General features: G+C 46.5%; 1 protein-coding gene across 2 annotated transcripts in view; it reads left to right on the forward strand.

Moving 5' to 3' along the window:
* LOC143288491 (uncharacterized) overlaps window positions 1-25,000 on the forward strand; it is a 57,081-nt gene that overhangs the window by 13,763 nt on the left and 18,318 nt on the right. For both annotated transcript variants that reach the window (XM_076597056.1, XM_076597057.1), the window contains exons 2-4: window positions 3,298-4,737; window positions 13,869-14,084; window positions 21,695-21,811. In XM_076597056.1, coding sequence (XP_076453171.1) covers window positions 4,390-4,737; window positions 13,869-14,084; window positions 21,695-21,811 — 681 coding nt within the window. In that variant the 5' untranslated portion in view covers window positions 3,298-4,389. The remainder of the gene's footprint in view (window positions 1-3,297; window positions 4,738-13,868; window positions 14,085-21,694; window positions 21,812-25,000) is intronic.

Here is a 25,000-nt window from a genome sequence, read left to right on the forward strand (position 1 = left end):
CAGGCGGGAAAACGGATTGTCGTGTCATTATCATCATCTGCAGACTGTCGTTGACTTGCCAAGTTTCCTGGTCTTCGGACGGTGTTGTGCGGAATAATGACCCCCCCTCCCCCGTCCATCCCCCTCGCACTGGTTCATCCCGTTTACTTTTACAAGTGGTTTTTATTTTTTATTTATTTATTTATTTTTATAACCAAACCATGTGGTGGTTCGGTTAAGTTGTTCAGTTGGTATTCTCAGTTGGATATCGTGGGTGTATGAACAGAATTCAGGGGGGGGGAGGGGGGGGGAGGGGGAGAGAGAGAGAGACGAAACGAAATTTTATTTAACTTTATTCAAATTTTAAACTTTTTTTAAATTCAATTTATTGAGACATTTGAGATAAACGAGTATACATGCTGTTTCCCACCCAGCCCTGGGGTGGAACAAATGAACCCCCCCCCCCCCCCCCACACACACAGAGAAACTACTGATAAAACAAGAATGAAAAGGTGGAACATGGAGGGGCGACATGGAAAATAACACACACACACACACACAGACACACACACACACACACACACACAAAAGGATTATTTACGAGAAAGGAGGCAAAATGGAACACTGAACAAGATACCAGTGAAAAAAGACTAACATCGTAAGACAAACAGAAATCTCTCCCCTCCCCCCCTCCCCCCTCACCTATCTTTCCTCTCCTCAGACCCCCTCTCCCTCCCCCATTCTCTCTCGAAACGTTTTGTTACCTGATTTAAAGGAACAAATGCTGCTTTTATTATTATTATTATTATTAAAAAAAAACAAACTTTAGCAAAGAGTTCCACAGTATCCAGAGAGAGTAGAAAGAGTAAGTGAGAGGGTTTGAGAGAGAGAGGGAGAGAGAGAGAGAGGGAGACAGACAGACGGACACACATGCATGCATACGCGCGCGCGAGTGCTCTCACACACGGTACATCTGATAGAAATCATAATATAAAACAGTAATGATAAGAAAGGAACTATATAAATAAACATACACAATATATTTACATGTGTATACATACATACACACAATATATATACATATATTTAATTATATGTATATATATATGTGTGTATGTTTGTGTGTGTGTGACGGTGTGTGTATGTATAAATTTATATATAGAGAGAAATATAGATAGATATAGATAGATAGATAGGTATGATAGTCATGTGTGTGTGTGTGTGTGTGTGTGTGTGTGTGTGTGACAACAAAAAGCAAGTTATTTAGTACGCATTGTTTCGCTGTTTCCTCCCCTCCCCACCACGGAAGAAAGGCGGAAGAGGTGTTTAAACAAACCTTTATTGCAGAGCAGTACAGCTATACAACAGTAACGACTGCAGGACAAGTTTAAACTTTGGAACGTAGTCAGATGTAACATACCCAACTCAGTGAACTGGCAGCATGCATACACATTCGCGCGTACGCGCTCAGACACATTTTCATACATGGATATCTACCACCACATGGCACACAAATGCGCTCTACACACACACACACACACACACACACACACAGAGTGAAGCCCTGAAAGCGATAAGTCAAGAACATTGCCTCGCACAATGGAAACAGGTGCGCCCAGGCAAGAGTTTTGTGCACACTGTGCATGTCTGTTCCTTCAGCCCAGTGCAGACACAGACCTTTATCAAGCAACTTGTCTCTTCTTGTTCGGTTGACAAGGATAATAAGCGGACCAGTTTCTTAGGCGTCTTAATATAATGGGCGTTGTTGTTTTATAACGTTGTATTGGTTTTGTGTCTTGTCATCACTTTTCACCATCATGAATGTTCAAAACCGTCTGTCTGTCTGTCTATTTGCCTATCTCTGTCTCTTTCTCTCACATCAGTACACACACTGTCACTCACTCTCTCTCTCTCTCTCTCTCTCTCATACGCACCCCACCACACACACACACGCATGCGTGCAGGCACACATGTAACCCTCTCTCTCTCTCTCTCAAATGCACGTAACCCCCTCGTTCACTCATGTACACACCCACATACACACATACGCACGCTTGGTTAAATGGATTGCGGTAAGAGAGAGAGAGAGATTCAAGATTCAAAAACTTTATTATTCAAGGATAAAGATTTTAGGCATCGCCCAGTCTTCCAATCTGTCCTTGTGACACCAATAACAATAACAACATTAACGATAACGACAAAAAAAAAGTAAAAAGAAAAAAAGTTAACACTGCTACATCCACTGCTACTACAACGAAGAATGATCACCACCATCATCATTGACATCGTAAAAAGTAATAAAACGAACGCATTCATACATTCATATCCATACACATGCACACACTCTCTCCACCCAACACACACACACACACACACACACACACACACACATATATATATATACTTATGCACATACAGAGACATGACCGAAGTGAGAAACATATAGCGGACATAAAGAAAATAGAGAAGCACAACTTTACCATTGCACATATACAAAAAAAAGTGATTAATTTGCTGATGCAGATGTTACAGGTAATAACATCCAATTTACAGGCGAACAAGTAAGAACAGAGAGAGAGAGAGAGAGAGAGGGTTCAAATTAAGTAATCGATAACGTGATTTGATTACATTAGATTTGAACCTCACCTTCCTCTCTCTCACTCACTCTTGCCTCCACTCCTCACACACACACACACACACACACACACACACACACACACACACTAACACACTCACAAACCCTCCTCCCATCCCGGCCTCCCCCTTTTATCCGCCCCACCCCCAGACCCCACCCGACCCCATTTTATGATAATTCAAGTTCAACGAACAATGAAAAGACATTCGTTCACCGCGATGAGTATTATTCTGCACATTGTGTTTCTCTTTAATTTAGGTCAAAAGTTAATATGTGACGATGGGTTACGAAGGGACATCAGTGTGTGTGTGTGTGTGTGTGTGTGTGTGTGTGTGTGTGTGTGTGACAGAAAGAGATAGAGAGAGAGAGAGAGAGAGATATGGATGGATGTGTCCAGATGTTAGATGGGAAAAGGTGCCTTGCTTGCATAGTATTGAAACGTTAAAAAAAAAAGAAAAAAGATTTAAGCTGTACTATTGACAGGCTGGATACTGTTCAGGTGTACAACGCTTATTCTGGTCATTCATGCCTGACATAGTGATTAAAACAAAAGGTTTATGCAATGTTGAAAAAATGTATTAAAGACGCATAAGAGAAACCTTCAGCATCATGTTTTGTTCGTTATTTAAAAAAAAACACCCAAACCTATTATCGTTTTGTTATTTTGTGTGTGTGTGTTTCAGATAAAGTAGCACAAACCTGACCACATCAGCGGCACTCAAGATTTTTTTTTAAAAAAGGAAAAAAAAAATTACAGATAAGAGCAAGCTCAGAGCAACGAACGGCAAGGACCACACGTATACAGTGTGACTGGAGCCATATGACCTCAGCTTTCACGTTTATATAAATAATCACACTGCTGTTGCGGACAGCTTTGGGTTTTTTTTCTTCATCCATTGCAACAGGTGCACAGCTGGTCTTCTGATCCGATCGTTCAAGCGCAGTGACAACAGATTCCCCCCATCACAGAGCTTCGCCACGACGCTGAGGGATATTTATCACCAGGGTTGTCTGTGCAGCAGAGTGTTTGGAACACTGAAAAAAAAAGTGGTAGTGGTGGTGTTACAGGAGTGACAGAAGTGGAACTGTGGCTGTGTTTTTTGTTTTTTTTTCCCCAAAGCTCGGACGTTGTTGCCATGGTTATCGATTCAGACCTCAACCACGCTGATGGGGGATTTAGGGCCCAGGTGATGCAGCTAGTGGGCTGGCTCTGAAAACTGATTGGGAATCCGACTTTATCCTGGTCGCTCTGTGGTTTCACCATTCCCACCTGCAGTTTTGTCATCCTTTTTCTTTTCCTGCTTGTAAACATCAACAGGGTATGTCTATAGGAACAGGAAACGTGAATGGTTAATCATTGTAGTATCATTTTCGTAGAACACGACACTGGTGTGTCATGATTTAGTACCAAAATTATTGGAGTGTAGAATTTAGTGTACATGGAGTGACATTTGTGCTCTCACAGGAAAACAGAAAATATAACGCTTCAGCTTTTTGTCAAAAGGGTTTCCGACGCGAAATTAAAAAAAAAAGGGGGGAGGGGGGAAAGACAAGTAATTGCTTCAAAATAAGGAAATCAAATCAAAATATATTCGTTTGAAATCTTGCCATGTACGTATATTTATTGTCTTTAGGGCAGGGCTATTTGGAAATAACACCCTCCAAAGAAAACTAAACAGCCAGTGAGTGAACCAACCCATTGCAGCAAATTAACCTCCCCCACCCACCCCGTGATAATGTAAACACGCACGCTTCTCCTGCCCTGGAATGGCAAGATGGATGACTGGGGGAACCACAACCAATCCGATCTCCCGGACTCGTTTCGTCACCACCACCACGACGACAAGTCGCCCGCCATGGAGGACGAAGGCGATTGGATGGACGAGGACAGTAAGGCGGAGCTAGCCGACAAAGAGGCGTGGCTAGAGGGTGACGCGCAGGCGCGCGCGGCGGAGAAGGCGGAGTTTGGCCTGGGAGGCGAGGACGACGTGTTGATGCAGCTGGCGCAGAAGGAGCAGGACCTGATGCTGGCAGCGGAGCTGGGCAAGGCTCTGCTGGAGAAGAACCAGGAGCTGGAGGAGCAGATCGGCAGACTGACTGAGGACTTCAGCCAGAAGCTGGAGGTGAGTGTACATGGGTGGATTTGCTGTCAGCAGTCTCCTGGTTTGTATTATCATGCAGAGTTCACACACACACACACACACACACACACGCAACACACACACACACACACACACACACACACACACACACACACACACACACACACACACACATCTAAGGACCATTTCTTGAAAGTAAACTCGTTTTCATAGAAAAAAACACAAAAAACCGAGAGTTAATTTGAATGACCCAGGCTGCATTTTTGGTCTACCAATGGCCTCTCTCTGAAGACACAAAACAGCTAAAAAGTGTTTTTGAAAAGTCGACGTTTCAGAAAAAAAAAGTTGGACTTATTCAGTGGTTTCTCAAACGATGCCCATGGGATTTCATTGTGAGAAATTAGAAATGAACCTCTGGTTATATAAGTGGAACCCCTCACATTGGCTCCATACATTGCGTTTGGCTGAAAATTCAGCGTCATTTCTCCATGCCTCCAAAGAAGAAATCTTTGCCCAGTTCCCATGTGGCCCTTGAATTTTATTTTATTTCTTTATAAATGCAGAAGTGTATTGGAAAAAAAAAATTCTGCCATTTTTCAAGATGATTTATCTTTTTGCTTTTTCAAGCATGTATACATTTATTTGTTCATGCATTTTCTCTCTCTCTCAAGGCCTCACAAAGCGCGTTGGGTTACGCTGCTGGTTAGGCATCTGCTTAGCAAAATGTGGTGTAGCGTATATAGATATGTCCCAACGCAGTGACGCCTCCTTGAGAAGCTGAACACGATCTGGATTTTTCAAGCGCCCTTGTGCGGAGACACGTGCTACATTATCGGAACAGTTTGATGGAAAGTAGCCTTCCTGGATACTCGAGCGCCATTATCACATGAGGGGGTTTTCGTTTTGTAATGTATTTTGAAGTTGTCAGCATCCTGTTAGTCAGGATTTCACACAGCAGTAGTTGTTCCTTGGAAACATGGAGTCACCCAGACATAGTTTAAGTGATTCATTGTTTTGAAGTATACCTATGTTTAGAAAGTTAGCATTGGTGGACTGAAGTGATGCAGCAATACTCAGCTGCTCATTGGAAGAGTTTCAGTTTTTGTTTCTTGGAGTGTCAAAGCGTGCAGACTGATCCATATACGCCACACCTACATCGTGTGTTACAAAAAAAAGAAGGAAAAAAAAAGAAGAATACAAAACAAAACCAAAAACAAAACAAAACAAAAAACAAGAGCAGCATATGCCTTACCTTCGAATATCACAACGCGTTGATCACAGTTGCATTGCTCGGACAGAAGAGCCTAGTATGGTCGTGATGGAGTCTCCCATCGGACCAACGAATGAGTAGGCAAGGCAGGCTTGTCTGTCGGTGTGTGTCCTCATATATGGGAGAAGAGGCCAATTCTCATGGTCGTAACCCGCTGCTGACAGTGTGTAGTATGGAACTGACCAATGGCGTAGGTCGGTCAACGTAGGCATTTAGTCACGTGTAATTGTCAAAAAGTTTGTTTTTGTTTGTTTGTTTTTTTGTGTGTGTTTTTTTTTTTTTTTTTTTGCTGCCCCATCATCTGCACCGTTTCAGTGGCATTACTCCCACGCCGTTCATTTAGATTCCCCCATACTCGGCCACACCCGGGTTCGTCCGTCACAGTGTCACCGTCGGCAGTCCGCAGGGAACCATCGATGTTAGATCGCCAGGAGGCCACACACCAGAGGAGACCCTGCACTGCTGCTGAGTCACTTCGGTGGTGTTCAGTGGTGCCTGTTCTGATTCAACGTACTTAGGAGACCACCTACTAAGCCCGCTACTAACGACAATAATGGCTTAGTCGCGTCCCCCCCCCCCTCCCCCTCCAGAGTGGAGACCGCCACCACGTCCCCCAAACAACAGCCCCCCACGAATCTGCCGACACTGAAGACATTGACAGGACTCACCCTAAGCACAGAAGTAGAGGGGTATCGAAACTGAGGTCACCATGAGAGCTGGGCATGAAAGGCCACAGACTTTGAGACTGTTTTATTTATATTGATGATGATGAAGGAGGATGAGGATGACTATGACGATGACGATGTTGCTATGGAGGTCCATTTTGGTTTGGGACTGCGTGACAAGGCTGTACTCTACGCTTCCTGTCATAATGATATCCCGGCGTTAACCAGGCCCGAGAGATACAGACACTTGCAGTGTTGGTCAGGTAATTAAAGCAACACACCCAAAGACGCATCCTTGAAGTGGATGACACTCGACTGTGTGGTCCCAGTCTCCCCATTTAAGTCCACAGCACACTCAACTCTGGGTAGGAGCCGGTCACGGGCCGAAAAACCCACCTCCGCTGGGATTCGAACCCGCGTCCTCCCAGCCGTCAGTCCGCGACGCTAACCACTTCGCCACGGCGGCTGGTAATTGTCAAAGAGTTAGAACCAAGCAATGCAACTGGCACTTGCAGCTGCAGTGGCAGGTCTTGATGGTTTGGGTAACTGGGAGTATTTAGTATTTTTGAGAAAGAAAATTTTATTTTTACAACACATAATCGACAGAAAGTAAAGGCAAGCATGTAAACATACAAAACAGTGGACACAGTTTTTTTGTTGTTGTTGGAAATAAACAAAAATAGCGAACACACGTACACACACACACGCACACGCACGCACGCACTCTCTCTCTCTCTCTCTCTCTCTCTCTCTACACACACACACACACACACACACACACACCACACAATCATACCACACCACACAATCACACCACTCCACACCACACCGCACAATCACACCACACCACACCACACCGCACATCACACCACACCACACCACACCACACCATCACACCACACCACACCACACAATCACACCACACAATCACACCACACCACACGACACAATCATACCACACCACACAATCACACCACCCCACCCCACACAATCACACCACACCACACCACACAATCACACCACACCACACCACACAATCACACCACACCACCCCACACAATCACACCACATCACACCACACCACACCACACAATCATACCACACAATCACACCACACCACACCACACAATCATACCACACAATCACACCACACCACACCACACAATCATACCACACAATCACACCACACCACACAATCATACCACACCACACAATCACACCACCCCACACAATCACACCACACCACACAATCATACCACACCATACCAAAACACACAATCACAATACACCAAACAATCACACCACACTACACCACACCACAGAACACAGTCACATCACAATCGCACCACACAATCACGCCACACCACACCACACCACACCACACAACACAGTCACACACACCACACAATCACACCACCCCACCCCACACAATCACACCACACCACACCATCACACCACACCACACAACACAATCATACCACACCACACAATCACACCACCCCACCCCACACAATCACACCACACCACACAATCACACCATACCACACAATCACACCACACCATACCAAAACACACAATCACACTACACCAAACAATCACATCACGCCACACCACACAATCATACCAGACCACACCACACTACACAATCACACCACACCACACTACACAGTCACACCACACCACATTACACCACACCACTCAATCACACCACACCACACAATCACACTACACCAGACAACACAGTCACACCACACCACGCAATCACACTGCACAATCATACCACACAATCACACCACCCTACACAGTCATACCACATCAAACCACACAATCACACCACACCACACCACACCACACCACACCATACCATACCACACAATCACACCACATCATACCACACACCACAAACACAGCACATCAACCACACACCACAACCACAACACAAACACGTCACACACAATCACACACACACACAACACAGTCACACCACAATCACATCACCCAACAGCCACACACACACACACACACACAACACTACATCACAATCACACCACACAACACGCCACACACACCACACACACCCACACACACAGTCACATCACAATCACCCACACCACACCACACCACACACAGAACACAGTCACATCACAATACACCACACCACACCACACACACCACAAACCACACAACACAGTACACATCACAATCCACACACACACAAACACAGTCACATCAACACACACACAACACAGTCCACACACACACACCACACACATCACCACACCACAAACACAGTCACATCACAATCACACCACACCACACACACACACAACACAAGTCACATCACAATCACACCACACACACCACACCACAAACACGTCCCTCACATCACACACACATCCACAGAACACAGTCACATCACAATCACACCACACCATACCACAGAACACAGTCACATCACAATCACACCACACCACACAACACAGTCACATCACAATCACACCACACAATCACGCCACACCACACAACACAGTCACATCACAATCACACCACACCACTACGACGACAAGAACCCAGGCACGAAGCACTCACAGGCACTCCACTGCCATAATGTAAACAGCTCTGTTTACACAACATCCAGACTTTAAGGTGTCTGCGTATGCGTGTGCACGTGTGTGTGTGTGTGTGTGTGTGTGTGTGTGTGTGTGTGTGTGTGTGTGTGTGTGTGTGTGTGTTTGCATGTGGGTGAGTGTGTGTGTGTTTGCATGTGGGTGAGTGTGTGTGTGTTTTTGCATGTGGGTGAGTGTGTGTGTGTGTCGGGGGTGGGTTGGGGGGGGGGTGAGGGGGAGAAGGTTTAAGTGCGTCACTTTGTGTGTGTGTGTGTGTGTGTGTGTGTGTGTGTGTGTGTGTGTGTGTGTGTGTGTGTGTGTGTGTGTGTGTTTGGGAGGTGGCTGGAGCGGGGAATGTAGGGGTTTGAACGAAATATTGACGTTCTCGAACGGACCCCGGGCCATATCAAACACAATAATTCATTTCGCTGGTCTTCAACCAGGAACAAAGTCGGTCGAAAATCCTGCAGCCAAGACAAGTGAACGGAGGGGATACGTAATATAATTAGCCATTACCAAATCAGTTCTATTATACTGACTGGGGTACGTATTATAATTAACCATTACCAAATCAGTTACATGATACTAACTGGGGTACGTATTATAATTAGCCATTACCAAATCGGTTCTATTATACTGACTGGGGTACATATTATAATTAGCCATTACCAAATCAGTTACATGATACTAGCTGGGATACGTATTGTAATTAGCTGTTATCAAATCAGTTACATGATACTAACTGGTATACACATTATGATTAGCTATTACCAAATCAGTTCCGTCGTACTAAATGGGATACGCATTATGATTAGCTATTACCAAATCAGTTCCATCATACTAACTGGGATACACATTATGATTAGCCATTACCAAATCAGTTCCATCATACTAACTGAGATACACATTATGATTAGCCATTACCAAATCAGTTCCGTCCTACCAACTGGGATACATATAATTATTAGCTGTTACCAAATCATTTCCATCATACTTACTTAGTTATAAGGATACGTGTTATAATTAGCTTATACCAGATCAGTTCCATTACACTTAACTGGGATACGTATTATAATTAGCTATTACCAAATCAGTTCCATTACACTTAATCCCTTTTCAAAGGTACACAGCTTCAAGTCAGTACTGTTAATACTACCAAATCAGCAGCTAGCACGCAGGTGCATAAAAGGAACAAAGGAACAAACACAGACACTTCCTCGAAAAAGAAAGTTCCGGGTCTGTCCTTGTATCCTGCATTTGACTTTTGCACACAGTAGCAATGACTAAGAAATGTGCACACACAAATTAGCTTTTATTCAAGACTGGCACAGCCGTGTCGTCTTGAATATGCTACACAGAATATACGGACAGTATATACAAACACGTATTGCCGTGAAGGATTTGTTGATTTGAAAAGAAGCTAGGAGAGTAAAGTCTTAAACAACAGTAAAGAGAATGACTTACAATCAAAACAGTTACGTAATAAGCTGGAGATGCGAACACACCAGTGGGCTGCGCTCCATCTCCCCTATCAGTTAACAGAACACCCCTCGAATCGGTAGCCCAACTAAATTTCTCCCAACAGCAACCTCCCACAACACGACAATTTTCATCAACATACGGATGTTGGTCGTTAAGTGGAAGAAGAAGAAGACGAAGAAGTGCCAAATCAGTTACATCACCAGCCGCCGTGGTGAAGTGGGTTAGCATCTCTGACTGACGACAGAGAAGACTGACGCGAGTTCGAGCCCTTCAGAGTTTTTTTTTTTTTTTTTTTTTCCCCGGACCCACCATCATCAAAAGTTACAACAACGGCATCACGGGATAAGCACAGAGAGACAGCAGACAAGATAGACAGACAGACACACACACACACACACACACACACACACACGCATGCATGCACGCTTTCTCCTTCAAAGCCCTCTCTTTCTCTCTCCGCAACCCCACCCCCCCCCTCCGCCCCGCACCCCCTCCCCTCCCCCCTCCCCAGCCTCCATCACCCTCCAACACCACTCTTGTAGAGTTCTCTTAACGCCCCTCATCCTCACTCCCTCCCCACTCCCCCTCCCCCTCCCTCCGCTTCATCTGTGACTGGATGCGTAAAACATGGAGGGGTAGGGGTGGGACGGGGGTGGGAAATCCAAAAGAGGTTGTAGCAGACGTGACTCACCAAACAAACAGCAATCGCACGGATCTCGCTCCTTTATTATAATTATTGAGCCGCGCGATTATACCGTTTGCCCTTGCCCTCGGGCAATGCAAAAGCCAGGTCACAGCCACGCACCTGACACAATGGTACAGGTGCGTGGGGCAGCTCATCCTGGTTCTGGTTTTTTGTTTGATTTCATTCTGTTTTTATTTCTTTATGTGCACGTTGATCATGTTGCTGCCCTGTCCGCTCCCGTCATGATTGTGTGTTGCCGTTTTGTATTGTATTGTGTTGTATTGTATTGAATTGTCTTGTGTTGTGTTGTGTTGTGTTGTGTTGTGTTGAATTGTATTGTGTTAATTCTATTGTGTTGTGTACTGCTGTGTGATATGGTATTGTGTTGAATTGTGTTGTGTAGTGCTGTATGATATTGTATTGAATTGTATTGTTTTGTATTGCATTGTATTGTGTTGTGCTGTATTATAATTAATGTATTGAATTATATTGCATTATATTGCATTGTAATGTGCTGTATAATATTGTATTGTTATGTAGTATTTTGCATCGTTGTATTGTGCTGTATTTCATTGTGTTGTGTTGAATTGTATTGTGTTGTGTTGTATTATGTGTTGTATTGTATTGTGTTGTGTTGTATCATATTGTATTGTGTTGTGTTGTATCAGTTGTGTTGAGTTGTTTTGTGTTGTATTGTATCGTATTGCATTGCATTGTATTGCATTTTATTGTATTGAATTGTCTTGTGGTGTGTTATATTTTGTTGTCTTGTCTTGTATCGTGTCCCTATATAAAGCCCTCTTGACCGAGAAAGCGAGGATGGATGTAACGTGGACAATACACTATCGTCCCACTTTAATCAAATTCTAGCCCAGGCAGTCGGGGACACCAGCATAATTTGCTTTCTCTGCTGTTCTTATGCGTCACTGTCGAACACGACAGTAATACATACATAGTGTTGTGATGTGTTGCGTTGCGTTGAGTTGCGGTGTTGTGTGGAGCGTTGTGCTTTGCTGTGCTGTGTTGTGTTGTGTTGTGTCGTGTCGTGTCGTGTGATGTGGTGTGGTGTTGTATTGTATTGAATTACTTGTTGAGTCACGACAGATTTCTCTGCGTGAAATTCGGGTAGCTCTGCCCGAGGACAGTACATTGTCACAGTACAGCATCAGTCTCCCCCCACCCCTTCCTTCCCCCTTCTTCTTCTTCTTTCCGTTACATGACCAACATCGACTTGCCGATGACTCTGTCGTGGTTCATGCATGCTGGGTATTTTCGTGTCTCCATAACCCACCGAACACTGACATGGGTTACAGGATCTTTAACGTGCGTATTTGATCTTCTGCGTGCGTATACACACGAAGGGGGTTCAGGCACTAGGAAGTCTGCACATATGTTGACCTGGGAGATCGGAAAAATCTCCACCCTGTTCCCACCAGGCGCCGTTACCGTGATGCGAGCCCGGGACCCTCAGATTGAAAGTCCAATGCTTAAACCACTCGGCTATTGCGCCCGTTTCTGTCTGCAACGTGCGAGTGTGTTTGCTTTTAAAACTATCTAAAAGGATTTTCTACAGAAAATTAGTCAGGGACAACCTCCTGTTGATGCCGCTAAGTGCATGGTGCACGCGGGACCTCGGTTTATCGATTCGCGGGAATAATCACATGCAGGATACACACAGGCCCTTTCATTCTTTGTTCTTTTCCCTGGGCTTTTGTCTTTGTTCGCCCAGTGTCATGTTGTTTGAAGTTGAGTTAAAACTGTGAAATGGCCCCACTCTTACAGAGACAAGACCCAGAAGGGATAATACTACTAACGTTGTGTTGTGTTGTGTTGTGTTGTATTGCATTGTGGTGTGTTGTTGTGGCTGTGTTGTATTTTGTTGTGGTTGTGGATGTGCTGCATGCTGTTAACAATGGGACAGGGACAGTGGCCTATACGCACGCACAGTATCAGTCCGGCTGTACTGAAATGTAGCCTGCACGTGTATGTAATACGCTCCAGCATCACGTGTGTGTGTGTGTGTGTGTGTGTGTGTGTGCGTGCGTGCGTGCACGCGCGCGAGTGAGTGAGTGAATTGGATGAGCGGATGTCATATCTGTTTGCAGGGATTGTGTGGATTTATTATTTCAAAAAGTGATTTCGTCATTGACATTAATGAATTTGGTACACAGTATGAAAAGTGATTTGAACTCTGACTGAGATAGAGAGCGAAAAAAAAAAGTGTTCATTTTTATCAGTATTATTAGAAGTAGTTCTTCTTCATTGTTGAGGGCCCATAATCACATGATTCGATTAGTCTGGCCCCAAAAACTAGATCAGAAACAAACCAACGAATCAATGGTCCAGAAACGCGTTAGCGTCAGACTGGCATTGCATTCTGTGGACGATCTTCGTTCAGTGCATGCAACAACCCACAATCCGTTGGTTATTCTTCCGTCGTGCAGGGGCTGGAACAGGAACGCCACTCCTTGCAGTCCCAGCTCACCCAGCGTCAGGCGGAGTACGAAAACACCATCCGCGACCTGCAGGATGACGTCAGCAACCTGCAAGAGCAGTTGCGTCATCACGACAGTCAGACGTCAGCGGGCGAACGCAAGCACGTGCAGGATCTGCGGAAGCTTCAGCAGCAGAACGAGCAGCTCAGCGAGCAGCTGAGGCAGGTGTGTGCACGGCTGGGCGAGTGGTGTGTGTGTGTGTGTGTGTGTGTGTGATGCTTCGAAGGGTTTATGACTTGAGGTACACATAAGCAGACAGCTTATGTAGGCCTATGATGTCCTGTCCACACGAATGTTAACCCCCCCCCCCCCCCCCCCATTAAAAACCAACAACGAACTTCCATGTATATTGTATACATGGATAGTTTTAAAAACAGAGGAAAGCTTTTAGTTTTTTCATTCTCGTGTGCACATGATTTTTGTGAAGCACATGCGCCATGCATTAATTAACACGCTTACAGGCGCACCGTGCACACAAACACACACAGATATGAACTGGCAAGCCTTGCCCCCTCCCCCTAACCGCCCGCACGCCCTTCTACGCATCCCTCTTCTCCCCCCTAACCCCCCAAACACACACACACAAACTCGCAAACCCTGCCTCCTCCCCGCACGCCCCTCTCCGCATTGCTCTTCTCTTCCCCTCTACCCTTCTCCCACCACCACCCTCCCAGCCTCCTTCCCTCTCCACCCCCTCGCCCACCCACCCCCTCCCAAGGAGAAAGAGAGAGAACAGAGTAAAGTTTAAGCTTACATACACGTGTAAGCACACAAACTTATCCAAATTGTGTGACCACTCACTGCTTGCCAACACACGCAGACACACACACACACACACACACGTACACACACACACACACACACACACACACAATTATATCGCACACACACACACCAAAAACTAAACACACACAAACCCCCCCCAAACAAACCCCAAAACAACAACAAAAACAAAACAGGCCAATTACATGTCGGCAAGATCCGCCCAGAGTGAAGTGGACGAACGTCACCATGGACTGCCGCCGAGGAGTATGGTCGTCAGTGAAATACCGTTGCCTCAGTGCGATAAAGAGTGATCAGTGTCAGGATCTCGGCCACTACACTGTTTCCGTGTCTGCAGTCCTTCCTCTTATTGGGATTTGCGTTAGTTTTGTGGAATGATTGAATGAATGAATTATGTGGATACTTTATATAGCTGCCTATCCTCGGTCAGAGACCAAGCTCTAAGCGCTTTACAAACTCGGGGTCGTTTGCACAACAGGCTGCCCACCTGGGTAGAGCCGACTGACGGCTGCCACTGGGCGCTCATCATTCGTTTCCTGTGTCATTCAATCAGATTTCAGGCACGCATACAAACACACTCAGAAATTTTACGTGTATGACCGTTTTGTTTATTTACCCCGCCCGCCATGTAGCCAGTCACACTTCGTTTTCGGGGGTGTGCATGCTGGGTATGTTCTTCTTTCCATGACCCACCGAACGCTGACATGGATTGCAAGATCTTTAATTAACGTGCGTATTTGATCTTCCTGCGTGCGTATACACACGAAGGCAGTTCAGGCACTAGCACGTCTGCACATAATATTATGTTGACATGGGAGATCGGAAAAAAACCCCACCCTTTACCCACTGGGCGCCGTTACCGAGATTCGAACCCGGGACCCACAGATTGAAAGTCCTGCGCTTTGTTCAGTGAAATAAATCACACCACTTTAAAAAAAAAAGTCCACTGATAAGAGGGACTTCAGTTTTGCTTTTTGAGATTCATACCACGCCGATTAAAAACTTCACCGTGGTTCAGCGGTCAGCGTTAAGGAAGAGAAGCACACTGGTGAGGTCAGCAAAAGCTGACTGACCACTTCAAACCCTCGTGAAACATCTGTCACGTGCTCTGTTGGCCATCGTGCAGCTTGCACACATGTACTTCGTTTAGGCGGTTAAAAAAAAAAAAGTAGGTAAAAGGTCCCGTTTTTGAAAGAATGTAGGACCTTTTGATCTGTGTCCTTGATATGACTATGCATCATATCGTAAACATACATTCGTACTCATGTACGCTTAGTCATCGTCATACTCTCTCTTGAGGTCCGACTGTGTCTGTGTTTCTCTCTTCCTTTCACTCACACACGCACACACGAAGGCGCGCAACCACGCACGCAGACAGACAGACAGACAGACAGACACACACACACACACACACACACACACGCGCGCGCGCGCAGAGCACACTGCAATTATTAAAGATATGATTTGCTGACTCGGAAGTACATGCAGAATGCTTACAGTTAAACAAACAAACGCAGTGTAGTTGTACGAACCCACAGTACCGACGATGGTTAAGGCGATGTATAAAGAAGCATAGAGACAATAGGAAAATAAAACTGTAAGCCCCCCCCCCTCACCGCCCCCCCCCCCCCCACGGACTCCCCCCCCCCCTCTCTCTCTCTCTCCTATAAGTGAATTTTCCATATTACGTCTAAATGCATATAAAGAGAGGGTGAAAGCGATATTTAGAGGTGGTGGGAGAGAGAGAGGTAGGAGAAAGAACCCGGAGAGAGACAAGACAAGACAAGACAAGACAAGAAAAATTCTTTATTTTCGAGGATAATAGATAAGCACTGGCGCGCTTTTTCTCGTCCAGTCCCCGCCCTGAACAGGGCCTACACTACACGATACTACATTATATATGTCATTATTGCATGCACTACACAATGCTACTTAAAGTCATAGCATGCAAATACAATACTACATAAAGGCATAAGCATGGTAATAATAACACACACACACACACACACACACACACACACAAGGACAAGCATGGTATTAATAAACGACATAGGAAAAAAACCCCACACAGAACACACACACACACACACACACACACACACACACACACACACACACACACTCTCTCTCTCTCTCTCTCTCTCTCACGCGCACACGCACACTTACACACACATAAGCATACATTGTGTATGTTAACAAATACTATACTAATGTGAATGTAAAACAGTAAGTCTAAAAAAATACACATAGCAATAACAGGGAGGTGGGTGGGGGCATGCTCATTGCCAAAGGAAGCATAATTCAACATATAAAATAGTATGAGAATGAAAATGTCACAGGTGAACGAGAGAGAGAGAGAGAGAGAGAGAGAGAGAGAGAGGGAGAGAGAGAGAGAGAGACATACAGACAGACAGACAGAGGGAGAGGGAGACTCAGAGGGAGAGAGAGAGAGAGAGAGAGAGAGAGAATAAAACAATATCAGCTAATGAATAGATAACCTCATATTACATGGAACAGCAGGTCAGTAAGGAAGACAAAGTAACATGCATTGCATCATCTGATCAACACACACACACACACACACACACACACACACACATCATTTATATTTTAATGCTACTACCTATAAAATACCATATGACACAACTGAGATTGTTTTCAATTGGTAATTCGTGTGTGTAGTTCTCTGTTTAATAAACGGCTTCACTTGGGGTGGAGGTGGGGTTGGGGTGGGTATGGTGAGGTGGGTGGCGGGTTATTACGGTAACATAGCAACTTTTGTCACCCACTGCCTGACCCTGTGTGTGTGTGTGTGTGTGTGTGTGTGTGTTTAATTATGTATACTGACTCTCTCTCTCTCTCTCCCTGTGTGTGTGTGTGTGTGTGTGTGTTTAATTATGTATACTGACTCTCTCGCTCTCTCCCTGTGTGTGTGTGTGTGTGTGTGTGTGTAGAACAGGCTCCATTGTTCTGTCTCAACGGCAGTGCAAGGATGCACGGGCGCACGAGCGCACGCGCGTAAGGCCTACGTGCGGACCAACATGCTGAGGTGAACGCGCTGCCGCGTTACGGCACAGACATACAGACCGACACAGCCACTTGTTATAGAGAGACAGGCAGACACAGATGCACGCACGCACGCACGCATAGACACTTTAACACACACACATTAGCAAAACGCACGCATGCATAACAGACAAGCATACACAGATCACGCGCGCTCACTGACGAATGCACATCTTCGCCACCGTCCCCTGGCCCTCCGCCCCCCTCTCTCAGTCTCTCTCTCTCTCACACATATACACACGCGCGTGCGCGCGGGCGTGAACATGTTTGCAAAGACAACGAAAGGGCACGAGAGAGAGAGAGAGAGAAAGAGAGAGAGAGAGAGGGGAGACAGAGAGAGCATGATGAAATAAGTTTTTCCTTACATCACATCTTCTTTCTGTTAAACGACCTTCATCGGTTGCCTGTGTGAATCACACTTTTTCGTCAGTTTTTTTTAGGACGAACTCGAATGTTGTTGATGAACTTGTCTGCTGTATATTTGTGCACTTGGGGTTTTATTGTGTCGACATCTGTGTTGGCAATACATTGCTGGATCATTCGGTAGCTTGCTCAGTTTCTGTCAGTCACTTACGCGCAAACATGTACAAGAACATTGGCTCGAGTACTGTCATACAATATCGAACGCGGGCATGCACGTGCGCGTACAGACACAGCCACAGACACACACTCACACACGCATGTACGCATGTAATCACGCTGGCACAAAGTGGGGAAGATACACAAGAACATCAGTAATTAAATCACGGTCACACACACACACATACACACACACGCGCGCTCGCGCGCAATATCGCTCCCACACATGCACGTACACACATTCACGCACACACGCACGTAAACACACACACACACCGTAACACACACACCGTAACACACACACACACACACACACACACACACACACACACACACACACACTGAGACGCAACATTGCGTTTTATGGAAAAAAATAATGATAAAGATCAATGAATTATATTGATGTGCAAGAACAGGTTGACAAACTCTGATCGGCAGACGCGCTGGCTAAGGAACGGGTCGACAGACAGGCAGGCAGGCAGACAGACAGACAGACAAGCGGACAAGCAAGCAATACAGTATCCGTCTCTCTGACACAGTTACTCCCAATTTGTCCGTCTGACTGTGTGTATGTCTGTCATGTATGCCTTCCCCAGCTCTTCTATTGAATTAAAAATTTATCGAGGAACTCTCAGATTGATTTCGTTCTGAATCTTCCTATGGTTGTATAATAGACTGACAAAATCAGTAGTCTTGAATGTACCGTTGTGTGTTCGGATTTCTTTTTTTAATAATCAGGAGAAAAAAAAAAGAAGAAAAAAGAAAAAGAAAATAATTGTAAAGAAATAAATTGCAAATAAGAGAGAGAGAGAGAGAGAGAGAGAGAGAGAGAGAGAAGAACCTGACAGTCCAAGAGCTGAATGGCAGAAACAGCATCAGAAAAGCAGACGACACGAGTTCACGGGTGCATCCGGATTAGCCAGCAGTCTTTTTTTTTTTCTTCTTTTTGTTTCCACTCCGAAATGTCTGGATTCAGCCAGCCATGGATAAATCTTGATTGGCATAATCTTTACATATCTCACACAGGTTTCCTACTTTTGTTTTTCTGTGGCAGTGGCAGTTTTCTCCATCACCGAGGGGGGAAGGGAAGGAAAGGGGATGGGTGGTGGAGTGAGGAGTGGTGGTGGGGGGAAGCAAGAAAACAGCTGGAACCAAAACGATGTCATGCTCTACCACTATGATATTACAGTCGTGACCTCTTATTTGCGTATGACCCGGGAAACCTCATCCATCCTCGTCACCACTTGCATCATGCATCGCCACTTGCCGGGTCGGGTGGAGTTGTGGAGTTATTTACAGCCGTAGTGACCTCGTCGCGGAACAGTCTCCGCACGTGCAACACGTTCTGTACACTGAAGAGTGTCTGCTGATACGAAGTGATGTAAATGTTGTCTTATCAATTAATCAACATCTCTCCCCCCCCTCCCCTTCCCGTCACGGTTTCTACTGTGTCATTGATAGAGGTAATGATATTGGTAGTTGACAGAAGCTGAGGAAGTGAATGTGTTTTCTCTGTCTCTGTCTTTCTGTTGTGTGTCTCTGTATCTGCCTGTGTCTGCCTGGCTGCCTACCTGTTATGTCTCTCTCCATTATGTTTCTGGCACGCTCCCTCTCTATCCCTCGTACGCGCCAGTACATCCACACACACACACACACGCACACACACACACACATTTCCGGATTTCCCTCAGTTTTGACTCGCAGTCAGCCCGCACAAAATTACCTTGACCTTCACCTACACATCATCCATCATCATCCTCCCAGTGTTGCGCACAGAAACGGCTGCAGCAGTAACCATCCTAACCCAACCCAAGCAAACTCACCCCGCCCCAGCTTTTCCCAACCCATCCCATGTCAAGCCAGTGCTAGCCAACCCAAACCAACCCCAACCCAACCCAGTGCAAACCAACCCAACCTTACCCAAGCCAAGCAAAGCCAAGCCAAACCAACCCAGGCCAGCCTAACCCAAGCCAACTCAAACCAACCCACACGACACGAAGCCAACCCAACTCAGCCCAAACCAACTCATACCAAGCGAACGGCTCAAACCAAGTCAGGCCAGCTTTACACTACCCAGTTCAACCCAAATCAATCCAAACCAACCCAGCCCAATTGAACCTAAACTAAGCCAGACCAACCCAGCCCAACCTAATTCAAGCCAACTCAACCTTACCTGGGTCGAGCAACCCCCCCACCCCACCCAACCCATGGCAAGCAAAGCCAATCTAAACCAAGACAACAAAGACAACACAGCCCAATCCAACCCATGCCAAGCGAACTCAAACCAAGACAGCCCAACCCGAATCAACTCATCCCAACCCAAACTCAACCAGCCCAACCCAACTCATACCAAACCAACACATGCCAATCCACACCAACCCAACTCAACCCAGCCCAACCTAATCCAAGCCAGTCCAACCTAACCTTGGTCGAACCAACCCATGCCACCTCAACCCATGGCAAGCAAAGCCAACCTAAACCAAGACAACCCAACCAAACCCAACTCGCCCATCTCGCGCCATCCCCAGAAGTCATGCACTGAACTTCAGTTTCTGAGTTTTCCAAGGAGGCGTTACTGCGTTCGGACAAACCCATACACGCTACAACACATCTGCCAGGCAGATTCCTGACCAGCAGCATACCCCAACGCCGCTTAGTCAGGCCTTGAGTGCCTGCGTATATATATATATATATATATGTGTGTGTGTCAGTACCTATCAGAATGGATTTATTTCCACTGAATTTTGGCAGAGGACAACTCTCGTCGCCATGGGTTCTTTTACTGATAGTGTGCCAAGGACGGTGCTGCACACGGGACCTCGGCACGGTTTATCGTCTCATCCGAATGACCAGACGCATAGTTTGATTTTCCAGTCAAACTTGGGAGGAAGGGCGAGAGCGGGGATTCGAACCCAGACCCTGACGGGACTCTCTGTATTGGCAGATGAGCGTCTTAACCATTCTGCCACCTGCCTCTGTTGCACTGAGCCCATGGAAGAAAGATAGCCAGCAGAACCACCTGAGATCGCAGTAATTCGGACACAGCCACAGCCACAGCCACAGACCTCTCCCTCCCACTCTCCCTCCCTCCCGCCAGGTCCCTGCGCCCCCTCATTAAGAATTTTTTTTTTTTTTTATGCTGCGAATCCCAACTAACAAGCGCCCACCGCTTTCCCCCCCCCCCCGTTCCCGTTATCTCCATGCTCCCACCGGCAGACCTTTGTCTCCCCTTTTACTGCGCAGCCGTTTTTGTCCCCTCCTCCCCCTACCCTCCCCCCATCCCCCTGCCCACGTCTTTATTATTGTGTTGTCTTTGTTGCCATGGTGCGTGCCGCACCACATCACAGTCGCTGGCCCAGCAGCAGGCGTTGTCGGCGGAGGCGGGACAATTGCGGGAACAGCTGACGTCACGCCGTTCCACGTTCCACCAGCGTGTGGACCACGTCGACAAACTCGAGGAGGAGGTGAGATTGTGCGAGTGTTTTTTTTTTTTGTGGTTGGGATGGGGAGGGAGAGGGGTGTGGGTGGGTGGAACAGAAGCAAAGTAAAACAACGAAAGCAAAAGCAAAGCACACAAACAAGCAAGCTAGCAATCCCCCCCCTTCTAGCCCTCCCCCCCCTCTCAGTTTATTTGTTGTTAATAATGGGATCAATATTCAAGGCGAGCTGGGTGTTTTTAATGTTGAAAAAAAAAAAGTTGGCGCGCGCGGCCTTGTGTGTGTGTGTGTGTGTGTGTGTGTGTGTGTGTGTCGCCGCCGCGTGCATGCGGCAGTGTGAGTGCCCAGTGCGCGCCAGCGTGTCTGCGCGCGTACAAGTATGCGTGCACCGTGTGTGTGCGTGTGTATACGTGTGTGTGTGTGTGTGTGTGTGTGTGTGTGTGTGTAACTGACCATCAGGTCAGTACTAGAGAAACTTGACTGATCGAGTTGAACTACTGACGATTCAGTTTTAATATTTGGTTTTACGGAAATGCAGTTACATTGTAATTGGTCTGGTGTTGTACGATGATGTTACTGAATCACTGATGTCATGTCACATCACGTCATAAGTGCCATATATGTTACGTCATGTCACTGATACTGACAGGCTGTCGTGAACAGCATTGCCGTTTTCATTTGTTTTTTTGTTCTCAGTTCATTCTTCTGTTTAAACTGATTCACCGATTTGTTGCAAACACACACTGTCACACTGTGATGCATTGTCCATTCTTTATAATGCATGATAAGCTTGACTTCGTTCACTTCAACAGCATTCATTACTTTTTATTGACCAGTACGTACTGTGCGTTATACTGTCACCTCCATCCCGCCAGTGTCTCCGCCCAACCCCCACTCACCCTCACCACCCCTCACACACACCGAGACACAGACACACACACACACACACACACAACAGCCACACTGTGACCGACAGAGAAACTAGACACACTGAGACACAAACTGACACTCAGTGACAGACACACACAGACACTGGCACACACACACACACACACACACACACACACACACACACTGGCACACACACTACACACACACACACACACACACACACACGTACACGTACACGTACACATGCACATCAGCAGTAGTCTCAACGGTCGGGACGTAAGGGAGATTGGTCTCGAGAGATTAATCATAAAGCTCGGCGCTGGTTTGTTTTTTTTAAAAATTTTTTTTTTAGTCGTTAGATCTTTACTTTTTCACCTTGGAATGAGAATGAATACTGAATCAGTGATATTCAGCCGGCATCTGTCTGTCCGTCTGTCCGTCTGTGTCATTACCTGTCCGTCAGTGTTGTGTGTGTGTGTGTGTGTGTGTGTGTGTGTGTGTGTGTGTGTGGTGTATGCTTGTGTATGTGTGTGTGTGTGTGTGTGTGAGTGTGTGTGTATGTGGTGTATGCTTGTGTGTGTGTGTGTGTGTGTGTGTGTGTGTGTGTGTGCCTGTGTGGACACGCGTTCGCGCAATCGCATAGCAAACACACACACACACACACAGAGTGTGACACACACACACACACACACACACAGAGTGTGACACACACACACACACACACATACACACACACGCGCGCGCGCGTAAACGTAGTACTGACACGTACACGTACACATGCACATAGTCTCAACGGTCGGGACGTAAGGGAAATTGGTCTCGAGAGATTAATTATAAAGCTTGGCGCTGGTTGTTGTTCAAGTTTTTTTGGGGGGGTGTTTTTTTCTTCTTCGTCAAACGTTTCCTTTTTCACCTTGGGATGATAATTATTACTAGGTCATATTCAGCAGGCATCTGTCTGTCAGTCCGTCTGTGTCATTACCTGTCCGTCAGTGTGTGTGTGTGTGTGTGTGTGTGTGTGTGTGTGTGTGTGTGTGTGTGTGACGTGTGTTTGTGTTTGTGTGTGTGTGTGTGTGTGTGTGTGTGTGTGTGTGACGTGTGTGTGTGTTTGTGTGTGCGTGCGTGCGTGTGTGTGTGTGTGTGTGTGTGTGACTTGTGTGTGTGTGTGTGTGTGTGACGTGTTTGTGTGTGCGTGCGTTTGTGTGTGTGTGTTTGTGTGTGTGTGTGTGTTTGTATGTGTGTGTGTGTGACGTGTGTGTGTGTGTGTGTGTGTGTGTGTGATGTATGCTTGTGTGTGTGTATGTGTGTGGACACACATGCGCGCGCGTTCGCGCACTCGCTATTCATTAGCATTCACTGGTGAAAAGAATAGTTGATGACATCTCTTTGTCTGGCTTTGTTGAGGAGATGATGGTGGTCAAAAGCTTTTCTGCGAACGCTGCAGGACTGGAGTAAGGGGGATAACACAGGCTTATGAACGTAACGACGGTCGTCAGTGTTTGGCAAAATTATCTACCTTTATCGCGCAGTCAAAGTCCAACGTCACAAAGGCTGAGCATAATACGAACATAATAACATTAGACAGGAGAATAGTGTACTTTCAATAGTGATACTGGAACCAGGATACACCTCACACCATACATCATCACACCACACCACTCCGCACCACGCTGCATCACACACCACATCAGTGCCTACCACACCACACCTCTACACCACACTACACCACACCACACCACACCACACCCCACTACCACACCACACCACACTAAAAACTCTCTTCTCCTCATCACCTGTGTGTCCTCCCACCTGTGTGCGGGTGCTGTACCTGAGGCAGCAATACTCTACACTACACTACAACACACTACACTACACTACACTACACCACAACACACTACTCACAACACCACACCATGCTACACTTTTCACTAAATCACACCACGCCACGCCACGCCACACCACACCACGCCACGCCACACCACACCACACCACACCACACTACACCACACCACACCACCACACCACACCACTACACCACACCATGCCACACCACGCCACGCCGCACCACACCACACCACTACTCCACACCACGCCACGCCACACCACGCCACGCCACACCACAGTACCACACCACACCACTCCACGCCACACCACACCACGCCACGCCATGCTGCACCATGCCACGCCACACCACACCACGCCACACCACACCACACCACGCTGCACCACACCACACCACACCACATCACACACACCACGCCACGCCACGCCACCACACCACACCACACCACACCACACCACACCACAACACATCACACACACCAC

This window comes from Babylonia areolata, chromosome 12 (assembly GCF_041734735.1).
Source record: "Babylonia areolata isolate BAREFJ2019XMU chromosome 12, ASM4173473v1, whole genome shotgun sequence".
NCBI lineage: Eukaryota > Metazoa > Mollusca > Gastropoda > Neogastropoda > Buccinidae > Babylonia > Babylonia areolata.